The 17,843-nt window shown below is 37.4% G+C and overlaps 1 protein-coding gene across 1 annotated transcript in view; it reads left to right on the top strand.

Annotated features, from left to right (window-relative positions):
• The window catches only part of rgs17 (regulator of G protein signaling 17), a 34,442-nt gene extending 17,370 nt beyond the window's left edge, over positions 1-17,072 (top strand). The window contains exons 4-6 of the mRNA XM_041789934.1: positions 3,357-3,431; positions 3,532-3,763; positions 7,417-17,072. Coding sequence (XP_041645868.1) covers positions 3,357-3,431; positions 3,532-3,763; positions 7,417-7,605 — 496 coding nt within the window. The 3' untranslated portion in view covers positions 7,606-17,072. The remainder of the gene's footprint in view (positions 1-3,356; positions 3,432-3,531; positions 3,764-7,416) is intronic.
• Positions 17,073-17,843: the final 771 nt, after the last annotated feature.

The following is a 17,843-nucleotide window of genomic DNA, read 5'->3' as shown; positions in this document are numbered from 1 at the left end:
ATATGCCACTACTGTATTATACTTTGCTATACTGTGAATGATGTCAGCCATTCAGTTAACCTAGTTGGCTTTTGAGTATTGATATCCGGTACCAACATGGTACTGGCACCAACACCTCTGATACCTACCGGACCAAATTACAACACAGATATTGATACTTAATTCCGATGCCCTGTCATTGTAAATGAAGGGCAAGAAACACATTATGGAATTTGTGTGATTTATGTTTTAAGTCACAGTGGTTTTCTTTTCTTATCCCATGTTTGAATGGCATTTTATAGATATCTCTGCAAATCATTTATGATACCTTGACACATACTTTTTTCTCTCAAAAGTATCAGTTCAGGCACCATCACCATATTAAAAGAGCCAATTTAGTACTGGTATCATAAAAAAAACAAATGATGCCCAAGCCTACTTTCAAGCAAATCTGGAATGACATCTTAAACTAACTTTAGATCGTCTAACAGACAAAGAGGTGGTGCTGTTGATGAAAGACAGCTACACCATGCTGCCTCCGGAGGGGACTGAGACCTGTGACTTAGGCCTCAGTCCCCTCCTTATAAAGCTATGAGTTCTTAAATCTGCTTTGTTAGTCAACCCTCTGAAGGCTGGGTTCATCCCTGTAGCTTTTTACTTTTTTCACCACACTTTTCCCTTCCGGTCAACTTTCCTTGAAAATGCTTTGACACAGCCTCTGAGAACAGCAGCCCTTTCAGCAGTGACCCTCTGTGGCTTACCCTCCTTGTGTCCTCTGGACATTTGTCAAGTCAGCAGTCTTTCCTATGATTGTGGTTGTGTGCACTGAGCCAGAGTGACAGAATGAAGGCTCAGGAAATCTATACATATTAGATTTTTCCACAATATTTTAGTATTTTGAGAAAGTAGATGTCAGATTAAAATGAGCTGTAAGCCGTAATCATCACGATTAAAACAAAAAAGTCTGAAATGTTTCACTTTGTATGAGATCAATCTTGAATTTTTAACAAATTAACCATTTGAAGTAAATCCCAGGAAAAAAAGAAACTTTTCTTGATATTCTAGTTTCTAAGATATTGTACTGGATGTTTGTCCATTTTTATAAGTTTAAAAAAAAACACATTAAGAAGCCTGATTCAGTAACAATGTAAAAAATGATCAGTTCTAGCTTTAATATAACCTCTGTAAATAAAATTCATAGCAATAGTAGAATTAAAGCAGAACCAGCTGAACAACAAATGGTTCACTGTCCAAGTTCTATGATGATTAACAAACTCACATTAAGATTTTCAGCACCCCGTGGCCCTTGAGCAAGGCACCAAACCCAGTAAGAGCTCTGTGTCTCCTGCAGCTGCCTCACTGTGGCTTCACTCTCTCTGCAAGGAGAGAGAAGTGAATGAAACATTGTTTTCGGGCAGTGAATGGTGAATGTGCTGCTTCTTTCACACCACTTCATCTGAAGTGGTGGCAGCTTGTGGACTGGGCCTAGACTGAGTGAGTGAGCTCTGTGACTCCACTGTGTGCCTTTAGAACAAATGCTGGTGTTAGATAGCAGGAATGAGCCTGAAAAATTTGACCTAGTATCTTTTTGATGTTTATTTTAGTACATGTTACAGGACAAGGTGAGTTTTAAGTGCAGGTTGATCACAGAAAATATTGGGAATGTGGTGAGTAGAGTTTTTGAGACTGGCAGTGAGTATGTAAAAAGGATGTCAAACAGTTGCTTATAGTTTTTACTTTCTACAAACCCACACACACACAACCTCGCCCTCTCCTCACATAGGGCCCTTATCTAGTTGGGGTGCTTTCTATTTCCATCCACACATCACATGCAAAACAGCTGTGAAGAACAGTCTGTATATTTAGCTGTATTGTGAGGATGCCGGGGGGCTACAGCTAGCTTAGCCCATTACCGCTGCACAATGGGGACTTTGACAAGAGACAGCAAGAGGAAGGAAAGATCTTCTATGCTAGGATAAAAATAGATTACTGTGTGTTGCGTTGTATGACTGGGCTATAACAGACACAGAGGCTACGTGTGTGTTTTAAGTGTGTCAGTAAGTTTAAAAAACTGAAGCTTTGTTGTTTTACTCTGATTCATATGTTTCCTAATCATAACGTTCAGGCATACAAGTTCACTGATACAGTGAGGTTATGGCATACAAGGCTAAAGTTCAAACTCTTGAATTGCCTAGGGTGTGTTTTACACCAACACTGCTCAGACTCAAACTTTACAATTTGTCAACTACACAAAGAAGAAAGTCCTTTAAAGAAGAGAAAAGAGTGCAAAATACAAATTGGAAGGTTAGCGGTGTAGACGTTGAAGTCAGTCAGCTGTGGTGTCGACCCTTTTTAGCGTCTGAGTCATTGGCTATGTATTGGGACGCTTTATAGCCTATAGATTTTTACTTTTGAAGATTTCATTTATGCTCAGAAAATTATTAAAGTAGATTTCTTATTTTTGCCTTATTTTCAGTAACAATCAAATAAGTCTTGGAAAACACCCTATCATGCAAGATGGCCTGATGCTAACTTTTGAGAGGGCAAGCAAAACTGCATTGTCCCTGCAGCATCACATAGCTGAGCACACATGGCAAGCTGCATCTGGCTATACAGTGGTTATTAGTGTTTTTGAAACAATACATAACAGTGAGCCATAGTTTGAAATATTAAAATGACATCTTGTGAGTAAATTACTTTAAAGGAGAAGGATGAAAGAGGAAATCCCATGAAGACTTTATTTCATCTGAAGATATGTTCCTCATTTTAAGTTTTTTTTTATATATATCTAAAAAATGCAGGAAAATCCAACAGAAATGTCTGGAGAAGTTAGAATATGACATTTATTCAGTCATTGTGCACTTGCACTTGTTCATCTAGTTTTTCTGGCTGTTTTCAGACTTAAACTCCAGAAATGTTTTGAACATTTCAGGACAGCATGCCCCTGAAATATTCCTGATTAGCTTTTTCACAATCAGTGATCCTTCGGAGCATGAGGTTTGCCCATTCAGATGAGGGGAGTCTTGGCAGGTAAGGGATGACGTTAGAAGGATGCTTCTGAAATCAAAGGGGTTGGGAGGAAAACATCCTGATATAATCTGGTTGAAAAAGTTGGCCATTGTGTTCACACATAGCAGCTCCCCCCTGAAAATGTTAGGAAACTTCCAGTCATTGTGTGAAAACGGCTGTTACTACCTACCTACCTACCAAGACTACCCATACATATCTTTGAGAGCCAATAAAAGAGAGAAGATATCAAGCAGTTTGGATTTAGTGAAGACTTCACTTTTTGTTTCTCTCTTTCATACTATCAAAGAGATGTGTTTGATTTTTTTATCTTGGCAATTAATGCAATACTGATTTTGATCCCCATCCAGGAACGAAGACAGACTTGAGAGGAGTGAGCGACAGACCTGTACCAAGATGGATAGTATTGAAGCTACAGAAGAACAGTGAGTCACTGTCACCGTCATCGTCCATCCAGTCATGGATATTTGTGTCAGAATCATTTTGTGTCATTGTTACATTAATTTTCTTCATATGCAACTGCAGACATCCTAGTCTTGAGGAAGTGTTATCATGGGCACGGAGCTTTGAGATGATGCTGCGCTCATTGGAAGGCCGGGAGGTCTTCCAGGAGTTCCTGCGCTCAGAGTACAGTGAGGACAACCTACTTTTCTGGTTAGCTTGTGAAGAGCTGAAAAAAGAGACCAATCCCAAAGTGGTGGAAGAGAAAGCGAGGATCATATATGAAGACTACGTGTCTATATTATCACCAAAAGAGGTACCAGTTATATTTCCCCCAGGATACGAGCTCAAAAGTGTGTTTTTAATCCTTTTAATCAGTGTAGTATGTCATTTAGAGTAGGCAGTAGTAAACAGCTCCCTGAGAGTGAAGCCAAAACATCTGAAACTCCTCCCGTTAACCGGCTGCAATGTCTTGTAAACTCCACCTACTCCATGTTAATAGATGAGATATGGGGCAGACTTTAAAATTGTGATACACAGTGCAGTAAGAAAGTATGCACACCACTTCACTTTTTTAAAAATGTTGTTACACGCCCAAGAGCCTGATAAAATTGTTTGAATTAATTTTTTCTCTCATTAATCTACACTCATTACACTATAATGAAAAAGTAAGATAATTTTAGAAAGTCTTTAAAATTTTTTAGAAGTAAAAAGCTGAAATATTACATTGACATAATTATTTAGACCCTTTACACAGTACTCAGTTGAAGCTCTTGTCAACAATTACAGCCTCTAGTCTTTTTGAACAGGATGCATCAAGCTAGATTGGGGGATATTCTGCCAATTCTCTCGAGCTTAGACAGGCTGGATGCAGACCGTCGGTGGACAGCCATTTTTGGATCTCCTCTGAGATTTTCTAAAGCGTTCAAGTCAGGGCTCTGGCTGGGCTGATCTAGGACATTCACAGAGCTGTCCCTAAGTCACTCCTGTGTTGTCTTGGCTGTGTGCTTAGGGTCATTGTCATGTTGGAAGATGAACCTTCGGCCCAGTCTGAGGTCCTGAGCACTGCAGAACAGGTTTTCATTGTAGCTATCTCTATACTTTGCTCAATTCAGCCATCCCTCAACCTTGACCAGTCTCCCAGTCCCTGCTGCTTAAAAACACCCCCACAGCATGATGCTGCCACCACCATGCTTCACTGTTGGGATTGTATTGGGCAGGGTCTGGTTTCCTCCAGATGTGACGTTTAAAATTGACAGTTCAAACAGTTCAATCTTGGTTTCATCGGACCAGAAAATCTTGTTTCTCAAAATCTGAGAGTCCTTCCAGAGCTTTTTGCAAACTCCACTCAGGCTTTCATGTGTTTTGCACTGAGGAGAGGCTTCTGTCTAGCCACTCTGCCATAAAGCCCAGATCTGTGGAGGGCTGCAGTGATGGTTGTCCTTCTGGAACTTTGTCCCATCTCCACACAAGATCTCTGGAGCTCAGTCAGAGTGACCATTTGATTCTTGGTCACCTCTTTTACAAAGGCCCTTCTCCCCCAGTTGCTCAGTTTGGGGAGAGGGGCCTTTGTTTGGACTAAGGTTTTTGTTTTTTTTTGTTTTGGTTTGTTTTTTGCAAAAGGTCTGAATACATATGCCCATGTGATTTTACATTTTTTTTATTTTTGATAAATATGAGATTTGAAAAAAAAAAAATTGTATTCACTTTATCTTGATGGGGTACTGAGTGCAGATGAATGAGGGAAAAAAATTAGAATGTAGCATCAGGCTGCAGCTTAACAAAATTTAAAAAGTGAAGGATGGTCTGAAGACTGAATGCACTGTAAGTTGGTAGTTTTCTAATGAGAGCCATGAAAGCATATATTAAAAACAGCACAGTATATTAGCATCTGATTACAGTGGTGTTTTGGCTTTACTTTTGTACAACTCAAGGAGACTGAGACGTATCAATTTTTATATACTGCAAACAGGAATGTCCCGATCCTGATCACATGTATCGTATCGGGGCTGATACTAAGCATTTTTAATTGATCTGCAATTTGATCCAATCAGCCCAGCTGATCATTTACGTCAGTTGCCGTAAATGGAGCACAATTTACGACAAGCCGTAAAGGTGCCAGTAACAACAAAGCAGCAGTAGCATATTAGCTTTCATGTGTTAAAAATATCAGCGGTGTGGAAATGCTTCAAACTTAAAAGCAAAACCAGTCCAGCGGCCACTTGCAGCATCTGTAACACGATCATTTCACGAGGTGGTAGCAGCAGAGCTGCATTTAATTCTACAAATTTGATCCGTCATCTCTGATCAAAAGATGCAGCGGAATACGGGGACTTCACTACAGCAACGGGCAGCTTCACCGAAGCAACAATCTCTGGACTTTAACAGAACAGACAAGTACCTTCAAGAGATGGATAAGGCAAAAAAGATAACAGAAAGGTGGTCGAATTCGTCGTGTTGACAAAGTACAAACAAACAAAGTACGTGATAGAATACTAGAAAAAGGCAACTTCACTGCCAATAACTTCACTACAGACATTTGGAGCTCAGATGTTTGCCCCATGTCACTGCTGAATCTCTGAGACTTTTTCTTAGGGGGGGAAAAGGTGATGTAGAAGCTCTAGTCGCACAGAAATTGCACTGAAATAACAAGAGTGCCTTGTATTTGGGTTTTATTCCAGTGTTAATGTTTTGGTTTACATCGCAGATTAAGCTGCTACATTCTTATAAGGATTGTTGTTTTGAGTCTGTATGATTCATATGTTTTTTATCCTATTCAAGTTAAGCTGTTTACACCACTTTAAAGTGGAGTTAGCATGTTTTTAATTCATTTTTTTGAGTTAAGTTTTTGTTGTTACTAATAGAGTCACGTTAACTTGAAATTTTAATATTCAAAATTCATTTATTGAATTCATATGTTATTGTGACTATTGACTCTGTTATACCACCTCTAAGTGAATCTGAGGTTATTTGAGTTCACTTTTTTGACTGCTCAGGTCATTTAGCTGACCACTTTAAAGGTACAGTGTGTGATATTTAGCCTAGTAGCATTAAGTAGAGCAAACTTGATAAAAATGATACGTAATATTCATAATCAGGCCTGTCTAAATTTATATTTAATTGCCTAAATACATAAAATTATTTTATTTTTTGCTAACTTAGAATAAGCCTTTTATACACACATAGGGAGGGTCCCCTCCATGGAGTCCACCATCTTGGATTTTTTTCATCTCTCACGTTTCTACAGTATCACAGAAGAGACCAAATAACAGATACAGTTTTTTTTTTTTAATTCCACTGGTGGCCACAGTTACCATCAGGTGTGAGCATTACATGTATGTAGTAGTCTGCATCACGTCTAATATTCCCCAGTTTTACACACTGCAGATAGTTAAAGCAAAACAGATCTATTATACCATTCTGAGAAATATGATTTTATGTTTTTTAAAACAATATTGGCTTTACTGAGTTAAATGGAATAAGTTTGAGATATTGTAGTAACAATTGAAACTCTAACCTAGGCAATTATGAGTATCGGATCGGGACTCTGTATCGGCCGATAATCAATATTAAAAAATTGGATCGGGATCGGAGGCTAAAAATGCTGATCAGGACAACTCTAACTGCCAATGATTGAGATGTTGAGGAACTTTCCATGTAATCAGTATAGAGTGTTACCTTACTGAGGTCACACTTAGTGAAATCTTCACAGAGACAGAGCAGAGAAGTCTAAAAACTCAATTAAAAGCCTAATTCAAGTTATAAGAAAGTATTTATCTCACCCATTCCCAAACCTTACAAGGCTGCAGCCCAATTTTGAAATCTTGGGAGGAGTGGTGATAGTGAGATTATTTTTAGTCTCATAAAGTAGAACCATGTCTTCCTGTGGAGTCTGCTTAATGTCCAGAAAATAACTTGTATTCTTCAAACTTCTGTGGTTCAAAAACTCAAACTGTTTTTCTCCATCAGGTGAGTCTCGATTCACGGGTAAGAGAAGGAATAAACCAGACCCTTGCGGAGCCCAGCAACCTGATGTACGAGGAGGCCCAGTTCCAGATCTACACCCTGATGCACCGAGACTCCTTCCCCCGTTTCCTCAACTCCTCTGTTTACAGAGACCTCCTGGCCAACAGGAGGCGCACCTGCCTCGACACCTAAAACCCCTCTGACCTCCTCCATCGCCATCGTATGCCAACAAGACTACTACTTAAACTTCAAATACTACTATGGTGCCAGAAGTCGGGTTTGGACAATCTCTCCCTGCTCTTTGATTGAAAAGACTGAATGACATCCAAGATAGCTGGTTGTTTTTGTTTTTGTTTTTTTTATTTATATTTTTTAAGCAATTTATATCCAGTTCTCCACTGGAGCCAGGTCGGCCTTTGCTGGTTTGTTATTGGTCAGTTTGAGACCATTAATGCTGGCCAGTGATTGTTTCGCTAGCAATTTGTGCTGTTTGTTATGTCTGACTGGCCAACTGTGTGGGCTGTTGGTTGTGGCAAACATGAAGGCCGGCTGTTTAACTGTGGACGTGGACTCCTCAGACACTGGGGATGAAAAGAGAGAGAGAGAGAGAGAGACAAAAGGACACACCAACTGTTCCTGTACTGTAATATTTAGACCTCATGCTTTCTACTTTTAATGCTCTTTGTATTAATTTTTTTATGTTCAGTTTTCTAATTTTGTCTCATCCACACACAGATGTGTTTTACTTTCTATAGTTTTTATTTCTTTACTGTCCAAACATGACACATAGTAGTTGTTGGTGGGCGTCTCTGCCTATTACTCCAGTAGAAGCACTGGCTCTGCATAAAACTCTCTCTCTACAGTAGCTTGATGATGTAAGCCGTGGACTGCAACTGTTTTTTGAAAATTGAGATTTGTTAAGGCAGGTGACCTGTCTCTCTGTCTCGCTGTCTATGTTCAGTGAAGGGAAAAAGTACTACTTCTGCCAATCAAGAGCTTATTGCAATTTTCACTGAGGAGATTTGAAGGCTCCTGCAGCAACGGCAGCAGCACGTACACATACGTCCATCCAGCTGTTCACATATCCGTCCATCTGTCAGTCAGTCAAAGCACTTTCCTTCTTTAGGATTCTTTTACTGGGAGAAGTAAGGGCTAGAATGTGGTTGGGCAGCTACATGTATTTCTCATGAACTTTGAAACAAAAAATTCTCCGCTGAGAAAATCACAATGCCTTTACATTTAAGAAAAGGCAGCACAAGGGCTGCTGGAGTTCTTTTTTTTTTTCTTCTGGAGAGCAACCACAGTTAGTCCAATGATCCCTGCCTCCCATCCTTTTTCCCTCCCTCCAGCTCAGACCATCACAGCCTGACAAGCACAGGTGCCCAATGTGGGGGAAGAAATACATCTTGACAAAATAAACATAGATAACTAACATCCACTCCAAAAAAGTCATTTACACATGGAAATTCTCACAGAATAGAGGGTTTACCTTTAAGTGTTGAAGCAGTGGATTGATCTTTGTGGGGAAGCTGGTTCTGCTTGTGGAGAAATTCAGCAGATGCAGCAGACACTGATGTAATTAAAAGGGCTTTGAGCCCTGGCCTTTGTCTGTAAGGCTTTAGCTGTAGATGCTGTAGGTAACTTGACAGACCTTGGACTGGGATGTCCAATTTGTGACCTGGGTGCCAAACATGATGTCAGAGATGCTGTGAAGAGTTATACAATGCGACTGGTCACTAGGCTGTGGAGTCTTGACAGTATGTGTCTTTTATTACTGCCTACTAAAGACACTCATTTTGCCAGTGAAGAGGGTTGGTAAAATAATGCTAACTTGCTACCGTATCAGGTAAGCAAAGACGCTTGCACAGTCATGCTACATGCTAGCCTCTTCAACAAGGCTAACTAGGTTTAAGCATGCTGTAGTAAAGCAGTTAGCATGTTTGTGCTAGCCATGCTAATCTTCCATCCTACTGCCAGCCCTCTCACACTCTGGTTTCTTTTCTAATCTGACTTTAACAGCATGCGATGATAACGGCTATGTGTGTGTGTGTGCGTGTGTATGGTACAGTTACACACCCAACAGAAAAAAAATAGAAAATAAAAAATGTCGTTTTTTTGTTTTTTTTTTTGCCAAATGTCCCATTTAACATTTTTAGTATATAAATGGACAATTTTTATTGATGAACTTTGTTCCTGGCCTGTGGATGTGCAGTAGAAAGTGCATGAGTGCAGTATATGCTATTTTTTACCGTCAATTACCTGGGCCTCAGAGTATATTGATTATATTACATGATGAGTAGCAGCAGAGCTTTTTCTTTGGTGGTTATAGCAGTCTTAAAGTGTCAATGAAAGAGTGGCACTCCTCATTGAGGAACATGGGCACTGATGTTGCCACCTTCTTTTAACTACCTGATGTTCATGTGCCAAGTTTGGACTAGATAAAATTTTAGAATGTCTAGCAGACTAGTGCAATTGGATGTAGTTGTAATGAGGGTTGTAACAATACATAATTTTTAAGCTTCAGTGTGACACTAGTGAAAACTGACTATTGATGCCTGTTTTCAAACCATGGTAACAAAAAAAAGGAATCATAGGAATTCAACATTTGGTTATTTCTTGTTTTCAATCATGATATCCTGGCAGGCTCCTTCATGCTGTCTAAATGTCACTACTGTGTTGACGGAGCAGAAAATATGCCAGTGTATTTGTACAATTTAGACAAATTGTAGTGTTGCCTGCAATTATCTAATGATTTACTCCTCTCCTGTGCACTGTTCTTTTGAAATAGACAGTTTTTAAAGTTTCAGCACTATAACATAATTTATATTGTTTAACATTACATGATATTGAAAAAGTATCAAAGTATTTAAAAAAAAAGTTGACAGATTTAGTAATAGATTAGAGTCTATTTCAAACTTTGTCCCTCTATTTTAGTTATTGGTTTTGAAATGAAAATCATGTACCTGTCAGGAAACATTTAATGCCTTTAGATCTCATTTTGAAAAATAATCTAACCCGGAAAGATTGTTCAATTTCTCTTCTCAAAAAGAGATGCAGAAATTCCTGTTTCTAAATGGAATCAAGTCCATGGACTCTCACCAAGTTTTCCTAGTTCATAACCAACTTGATATCTGGGGATTTAACGATACCTCACAGTGCAAACACAAATATGGACAATTGAAATTGATTTATCTAAATTTATATTGCAGTAGTCCTTTTTAACTAGCAGAGGGAGCTATTTGCTTTTGGCTTCTGTTGACGTCAGTAGCTGAAGAAGTGAGACATGCAGACACAGTGAAAGCAACCTCAAAATATAAGTTTTATATATTAAAGTCATATATTTTTTTTATTGTCAGAAAATCAAAATAAAAACATCATATTTTATTCATAAATGGCCTTAGATTTTATGTCTTTATTAGAAATTTAAAAAAAACACGATACAACCGTATTTTCAACCCAACATCATGATGCATATCGTATCTTGAGTTGAGTGTATTGTTACATCCCAAAGCATATTATTGCAGAAGCTTTCATTTGTCAATTATTGGTTAAAAGTAATGAAGTTCCCGGTGTTGAGAGCAGAAAGCTAGTCTAAACCAGTAACCACCACACAGTTAAAAAAAAAAAAACTATATTTAATCTTTTAATACGGTACTCACTAAAGACTACATTCATACCCTTGAGGACTTGACTAATATTGCTTAGCTTCTGTAATGAAGAGCTGTGCATGCATGCGCTCAGTTGTTTGGATGTAGATGGATGCAAAGTCATTTACCAATTATGACACTGAAGGCAGGATTTTCCAGAAGAACTTCAGATGTTGTATTTGGACAACTCTGTCATCGTTGACTCAGTAGGAGGATGCCTGCCTCTCCTGTCAAGCAGACAAATTACTCCTCTGCGCAGTAAAGCTGAGTCTATGCGATATTTAACACAAGAATGTTTCACCACGAACCGCATCATGAAATCATGGTGCGATTATACAGAGTTTACATTTATAAATTGTGAGATGTGTGTACCTTGTTAAATACTTGGGAGAAAACTTTCTCCAGTGAGAGCAGAGGAGCCAGCAGGCTTATGGCTGGCCTGAGACTCTGCACTGTGCTAACACTGTTAGCACTTTATGGGATTTACAGGGAGGATAGACCCAGCAGAAACCCAGGTAACAGTGTTTTACAGGGAGGACGGACATGGCAGATACCATGGTTTTCTGCTTTAGTCCTTTCCTATTATTTATTGTGACTTTTACACAGTAGTGGGAGGACGCACACTTTTTAATTGCATTTCAAAATGAGGATTTTACAAGCAATGATAATGATGTGAAGTGATGTGGTGTCATCGCTGAGTTTAGATTTTTGTCCTTTAAAATTTCCATGGGTACCCAAGGGAGGTTTTTTTGATCATGATTATTTTTTTTTAACATGGCTGCGGTTTTATTGGACAGAAGAAAAAAAACATAAAGAGCTGAAGTGTCCTGATTGGTTGGAGGAGGTTGAAGAAATTTGGCCTTACTGACACATTATATTTTTTTCCTTTGTATAAAAAAAACAACAAAGTAGGCTTTTCACTACCTCTCATGTTGGTTCATTTATTTCACATCTAGTTGTCAATGTACAAGTTGTTTTTAGATCTACTTGAAGCCTAACACTGTAAACAAAAAATGTGCACAGAAAAAGACTATGTATGACCAGAGGGGTTGACGAGAGCTTGGCCTAGTACGCATTATTATTATTATTGTTTGTATGTGTGTTTGTTTTTGATTATGTTGAGCTAAACTAGATTTTGCATCTCTGTAAAAAATTCAGGAATCCACTGTCTAAGGGCTAATCCCATTTTTGCCTATGCAAATCTGTTACTGTGGGTGAGTTGGGAAAGGGCGAACTACCTACCGCACCTTTCACCTGTTTTAGATGGACCATGGTTTACATTGCCCTTTGCTGATATTCTTCAATCTTATTCAGCAAAAATGTATGCTTATTTTTGTTTCTATATAAATATTATATATAAAATATATCTATATATATATATATATATAACAAGTAATATACAGAGAAAATAGTATATGCCTTTGTGATGATAAAACAGAAACCATGCTGAAAACAAATAAATGTGTTGTTGTCTGACATTATGTGGCTGTGTGCTGAAATCGTGGTAAGATGATTTTTAAAAAATTACAGAAATTCAACTGATGGTAAAGCAGCTGATTGAAAAAATTTGATTTTTCAGGCTACATAAGTAGCCGATCCTGTTCAGTAGTTCCAAATGAGGGAAATCTTTATTTATTCACTGCTTAACCATAGCATGAAAGCATGTGAAAAATTTCATAATTGGCCCCAGCCTATGGAGTTAAAGCTCTTTTAAGGAAATTATGATTTGCGTTGACTTTGGTGCCCCCTATTGACAAAACAGTTTGTGTCTGCTTATTTTGTCCTGGGCACGTGTGAGTAGTGTGCTATAACAAATTATCTTCCTGGTTTCTTTGAAAAGTCAAACATGTTCCATAAAAAATGCAGGATTTTGTTTTGTGTGACAGCTACCCCACAGCAGTAATGTCATACATTGACGTAACCATACAGAAATGATTAGTGTAAATTAGGGCTGTTGAGATTAATTACATTTTTCAAAAATTTTCTGTGACCTTAATTTTTGAAATAATTGTATGGATAAAATCTAAATTCCACAGGTAAACACCATCATAGATTGACTAGTTAGTGGACAATCTGCCTTTGGTCCTAACTTGTTTCAAAAGCTAGTAGAAAGTTTTGATGACATTAAGGAACAAGTCCTTTCTAATGAATGTTATCTCTAAATCCACCAGCAATGTAGTCTTTCTCAGATCATCAACATATTTGATTAATGTGCTTAATTAATTACATAGCCTTTAATTAATTAAATAGATTTTTATAATCGACTAGTCACAAGTTAAAATCCTTGATCCATCAGTAAAAGTAAGTCTGTAAATAAACAGGGAGTCAATTTCCCCTAGTCTAAGACAGTAGAAAAAATGATAAAAACAGTTTAAAATGCAAAATAGTGGAATTAAAAATGTGAAAATGGTGTGATTAATTGCGTTTAAACTTTGTAATCTTTTGACATCACTAGTCTGGATGCTTATTGTCTTTTTGCTTTTGTGAGTCATAAAGATATGTCGGTATCAATATAAGTCACTTTTTTTTTGCAAACAACTCCTTACAGGAGCTTTAACAAGACACATGGGCCAACTAGAATTTGTCATTGGTTTTATTGATAATTGTGATTGGTTTTAAAGTAAGACTGTGTTACTTTTGCTAAGTAAAGGCTGTTGTTGCAGCTGACACTTAAAAGAGAAGATGATTTGTTTATTTTAGCAGAAATAGTCATCATAAAGATGGTCAGTTAACTTGGTAATTTAAGGCTAGTAAACAGAGTGAGTGGTCACTACAGACCAAGTGTGACAGCAACACCAAAACCTTTGAATCAATAAGCAAAAGTTCATTTTACTGTGTATATTTTTTTCCATTAGTAAGAGTCGGACAGCTTTGTTTCTTTGTAAAAGTTGCATAGTCTGACTTTGAAGGGCTGAGTTGGAGCAAAAACCTTGAAACAGGATTGGTAATTTATGGTATTTGCCTTTGAAATGTGCACTGTCTAAACAAACAAGACACAACCAGCATGTAATTCATGAAATCAAAACATCCATTTGCCATAAAAATGAGCATTTTATCAGGGTTATCTTTATGTTGTTTGTCATTGAAAGCTGCTTTGATCTGAAAGGTATAACATGGTGTCATCAGTAAATGGCGGCGACTTATTTTTCTATTCTTCCTTAATTTTTTGTAGCTGCATCCATTCAGACTATCACTGTGTTCAAATGGTAGCGTTTATACAGAAAATCGCAAAAGTGGGTTTTGTCTTTCTTTTTTGATACTTAACTGACGGAAGATACATGAAAAGTCGGTTACAGGTTGCTCAAGCCGCTTTCAGCTTTGAGTTGGGTTTTTGAGATTTGGGTTTATTTCTGTTTATTTTCTTAAATAAAAGTTTTATCTCCTGAAGAGAAATTTAAGTGAGAATAGGCTGGGTCAGAATTGTATAGATCTTTCCCACATAGTATCATGGTGGAAGAAAAGATGGGTTTATTAACTGATGTTGGTTCAAAATGTTTTCTGTGTTCCCTTGGTTGGATTTGGTGCCTCTTTATGCTTCAAAACAGACCTCAAGATCTCTTTCAGTCTTTTCTTTTTGTGTCTGTCTCTCTCCTTCTCCCTGTGAAATCAAACAATACTGTTAATAGCAGTAAGAGCCGAGACAGAAAAATCACACAGATGTTTGTTTCCTCCTTCATAAACACTGTCACCCTCAATGTTAAGTCTGAACCTATGTTAAAAGTATTTGTGCTACTAAAAGAGATTATGTTTGTGCAGGTACTGGATCAAGTTGGATTTGGACAGATTTAGGCAATCACTTTCTCTTTATTGATTTAGATGCCTAAGCCTCATGGTTTTTGTCATGCCTTTGTAGATAGATCGCAGTCATCGAGAGATGATCCGCGGATAAAGAATTTTACTGTCACTTTAGGCAAACTGATAAAAAGGTGGCATTTTTTCTATTCAGCATGCTTTTGCTAAATAAATGAAGTAATTCAGTTATTTGCTATAAACGATACTGTATGAGTATGTATTCAAGTACTGCAGTATGCAGACAATTAAAGATATCAGAAACTCTTTTCAGAGGTTCATATTTTCTTCTAGTATGTTTCACTAATATTGACAGTTATGGATTCTTAATTATTTTGAGTGTCTTATGAATTGCCAAAAGGACTTAACGACACTATTTGTATGAAACATATACTCTATGGATGGTTACTTCCATGTGCATGACTCACAGAGCAATTTAACCAAGACAACAGTGTTTTTTTAGACAGGAGTTTGGTCAGTCAAGAGCAACTTTTTGTTTTGTTTCACTGGTTGCTTGACAACTTTGGTGCTGACTGAGTTCCTGACTGTTTTATTCACACCAAACAAGGTGAAATATTATCTTCGTTGTCGCTGCTGGTCAAAAAAAAGAAAAAAGAAAAAAAAAGCTATGGGAGTGAAATGTATTTCTCTTGCAAACCATAATCTTTCTGCACATGAAGAATGAGGGCTCTAATGTTCAGATTCAAAAAGGTCTACATGAGAAACTAAACCCTAAGCATCAAAGAGAGCTCATGAGTTCAACAGATTGTGCAACTTCCTTGAGCATGTTGGAGCACTGTTTGGCTAACCTCCAGGGTTAGGCTGAACAAGCATCTGACCGCTTTTCATCCTAACTTTGAATTTTCAAAGAAATCTGATCATCAGTGTCTGTCCAAAGCACCATGAGATGCAGGAATCCTATTCATGTAGCATTGAAAATACATCTATATTATTAGTCCAACCTTGTTGAGGGATGAACTGCAAAGCTGTGAAAATTAAATTGAGCAGCTTCTCAGTGTAAGATAAGATTAGTGGTAGTGACAGGTCCTTGCATGATAGTGCAATACAGATGTGACTACTTGTACCCAATGACAGAAGAATAATTCAAAATCTTATTTGAGAAAATGTGGATATTTTCTTTAAGACTCAACTCGGTTAGCTTACTTTAGCTGCACAAAACAGTAGTCAAAATGTGGGAGAGGTTGTCAACTTCTTGGAAAAAAATCTACCACATACTTGGATACTTTCACCTTCTTGCCTAGTTTTAGAAGAGCAGATGGATACCAGTCCCAAATGTACACACTAACTATGAAGCTAGCTGTGAAGCTTTGTGTAGCTAGGACTACCTAGCTAAGATTATCAAATTGAAACTGCAAGCCTCTTCTATCCAGCTCAAAGGCTCACTCAATTTTTGTTGTGCAAAGTATGAAAACAACAAATGTTAAAAAAAAAGATATTTGTTGTGTTTAAGGGGGTATGGTTTGAGACGTATCCAAGACAGCTCAAAAATAGTCTTGCTATGCTAAGCTAACCATCTGCTAGCTTCATATTTATCAGAGTGGTATTACTCTTTGCAGAAGCAAACAAGTGTATTTTCCAGGTTTTAAACTATCTGTTCAAAAGGTAAATAATGGTGGAGCTATGTAACATATAATGAAATGATAAACAAGGTTTAATTTGTCTAGCAGTTGTCAAAAGACTGTGAGCAACAACACTTTACTGATGGAAATATCTACCTTCTGCTTCCATGTAAGCGGGTCAAAGAAAAACAAATGTGTTGGACTCCGAATGTTGCTTTCAATGACACAAATTTGTCTTTCTCTGTCATATTTTTCTGTCATCTCTGAATCATCCATGTTTTATCTTCATTATCAACAAACCCTAAAGACTCTGCAAACCTGGTGTGGATTAAAAGTAATCCCATCAGATACAAATGAATTTGTAATCATGTCATATCAAAACACTGTTTATTTTTCTCAGTCTGCACTGTACTGTTTTCATTTATTTTAACAGGATGCTTTTTTTCAATTTTCTTCTCAAAAGAATTGAAAATTGTTCTCAACACCTCTCGGCCTCATTGAGTTACCATTATGTCAACATCGTGTTCAGTTGTGGTACATTTTGATCCACGGTTCAGTCTCTGTTTACTTGATAACATCTTCCATTAAGAGAAAACTCTAGTCAATGGTAACTGCCCTTGAATATCTGTAATTTAAATAGTGCTGCTAGAGAAAGAAATCTAAATGTAACAACTTACAATAAATACTTAATAGATTTTTTTCCTGTGTGATTGTGTGGTTATTGGGCTGAAGTTTGGGGAGATAACCCATGAATTCAACATACAGATTCAGTTAAAGTCTGGGGAGAGATTGACTCCATTTTAATGTTAAGATGGGTGCAATTATACAAAATAAAGGTTTCTATACTTTTAGGACATCCTTAGCCCTAAAGGATGAATTCAAATAAAATGTTATATCCCAAGACTTACTCCTCCAGTGTCATGAGTTTGGCATTTGTGTTTTTTGAAAATAATCTGAAAATATCAAATTGGTTGACATTAACCCTTTATGGAGCAAACAGTAGAATCAGTATGATTTTTCTCAACCAATCAGTGGGGATTGATTAGTGACATCACACCATATGACCAATCAGCAGTGACCAAGAGCATCTCAAATTTCTTGTTTCCTCAAGAGCTCAAAAATGCAGTTTTGTCTTTTTTGGTCCCAAACAAATGTCCCTAAAATCCTAACGAACAATGACATTATCACATTATAAAGCTGAATAGTAGTGCTAATTGCCATGATATTTTGCAAAGGTTTCAGGCAATTACTAAAATTTTAGCTTGAAAATGGAGCAACCATATATGGGAATACACCTGTTCAGGGGCTCTTTATTAGGGCATATGGGCAACTCATCTTGTAAGCCATACTAAGGATATTTCTTGACAAATAACTCAATATAATGTCGGAAAATAGTACTCTATAGTGTAGTTGG

The sequence above is a fragment of the Cheilinus undulatus genome, linkage group 6, assembly GCF_018320785.1.
Source record: "Cheilinus undulatus linkage group 6, ASM1832078v1, whole genome shotgun sequence".
NCBI lineage: Eukaryota > Metazoa > Chordata > Actinopteri > Labriformes > Labridae > Cheilinus > Cheilinus undulatus.
This window is presented reverse-complemented; position numbering and strand designations above follow the sequence as displayed.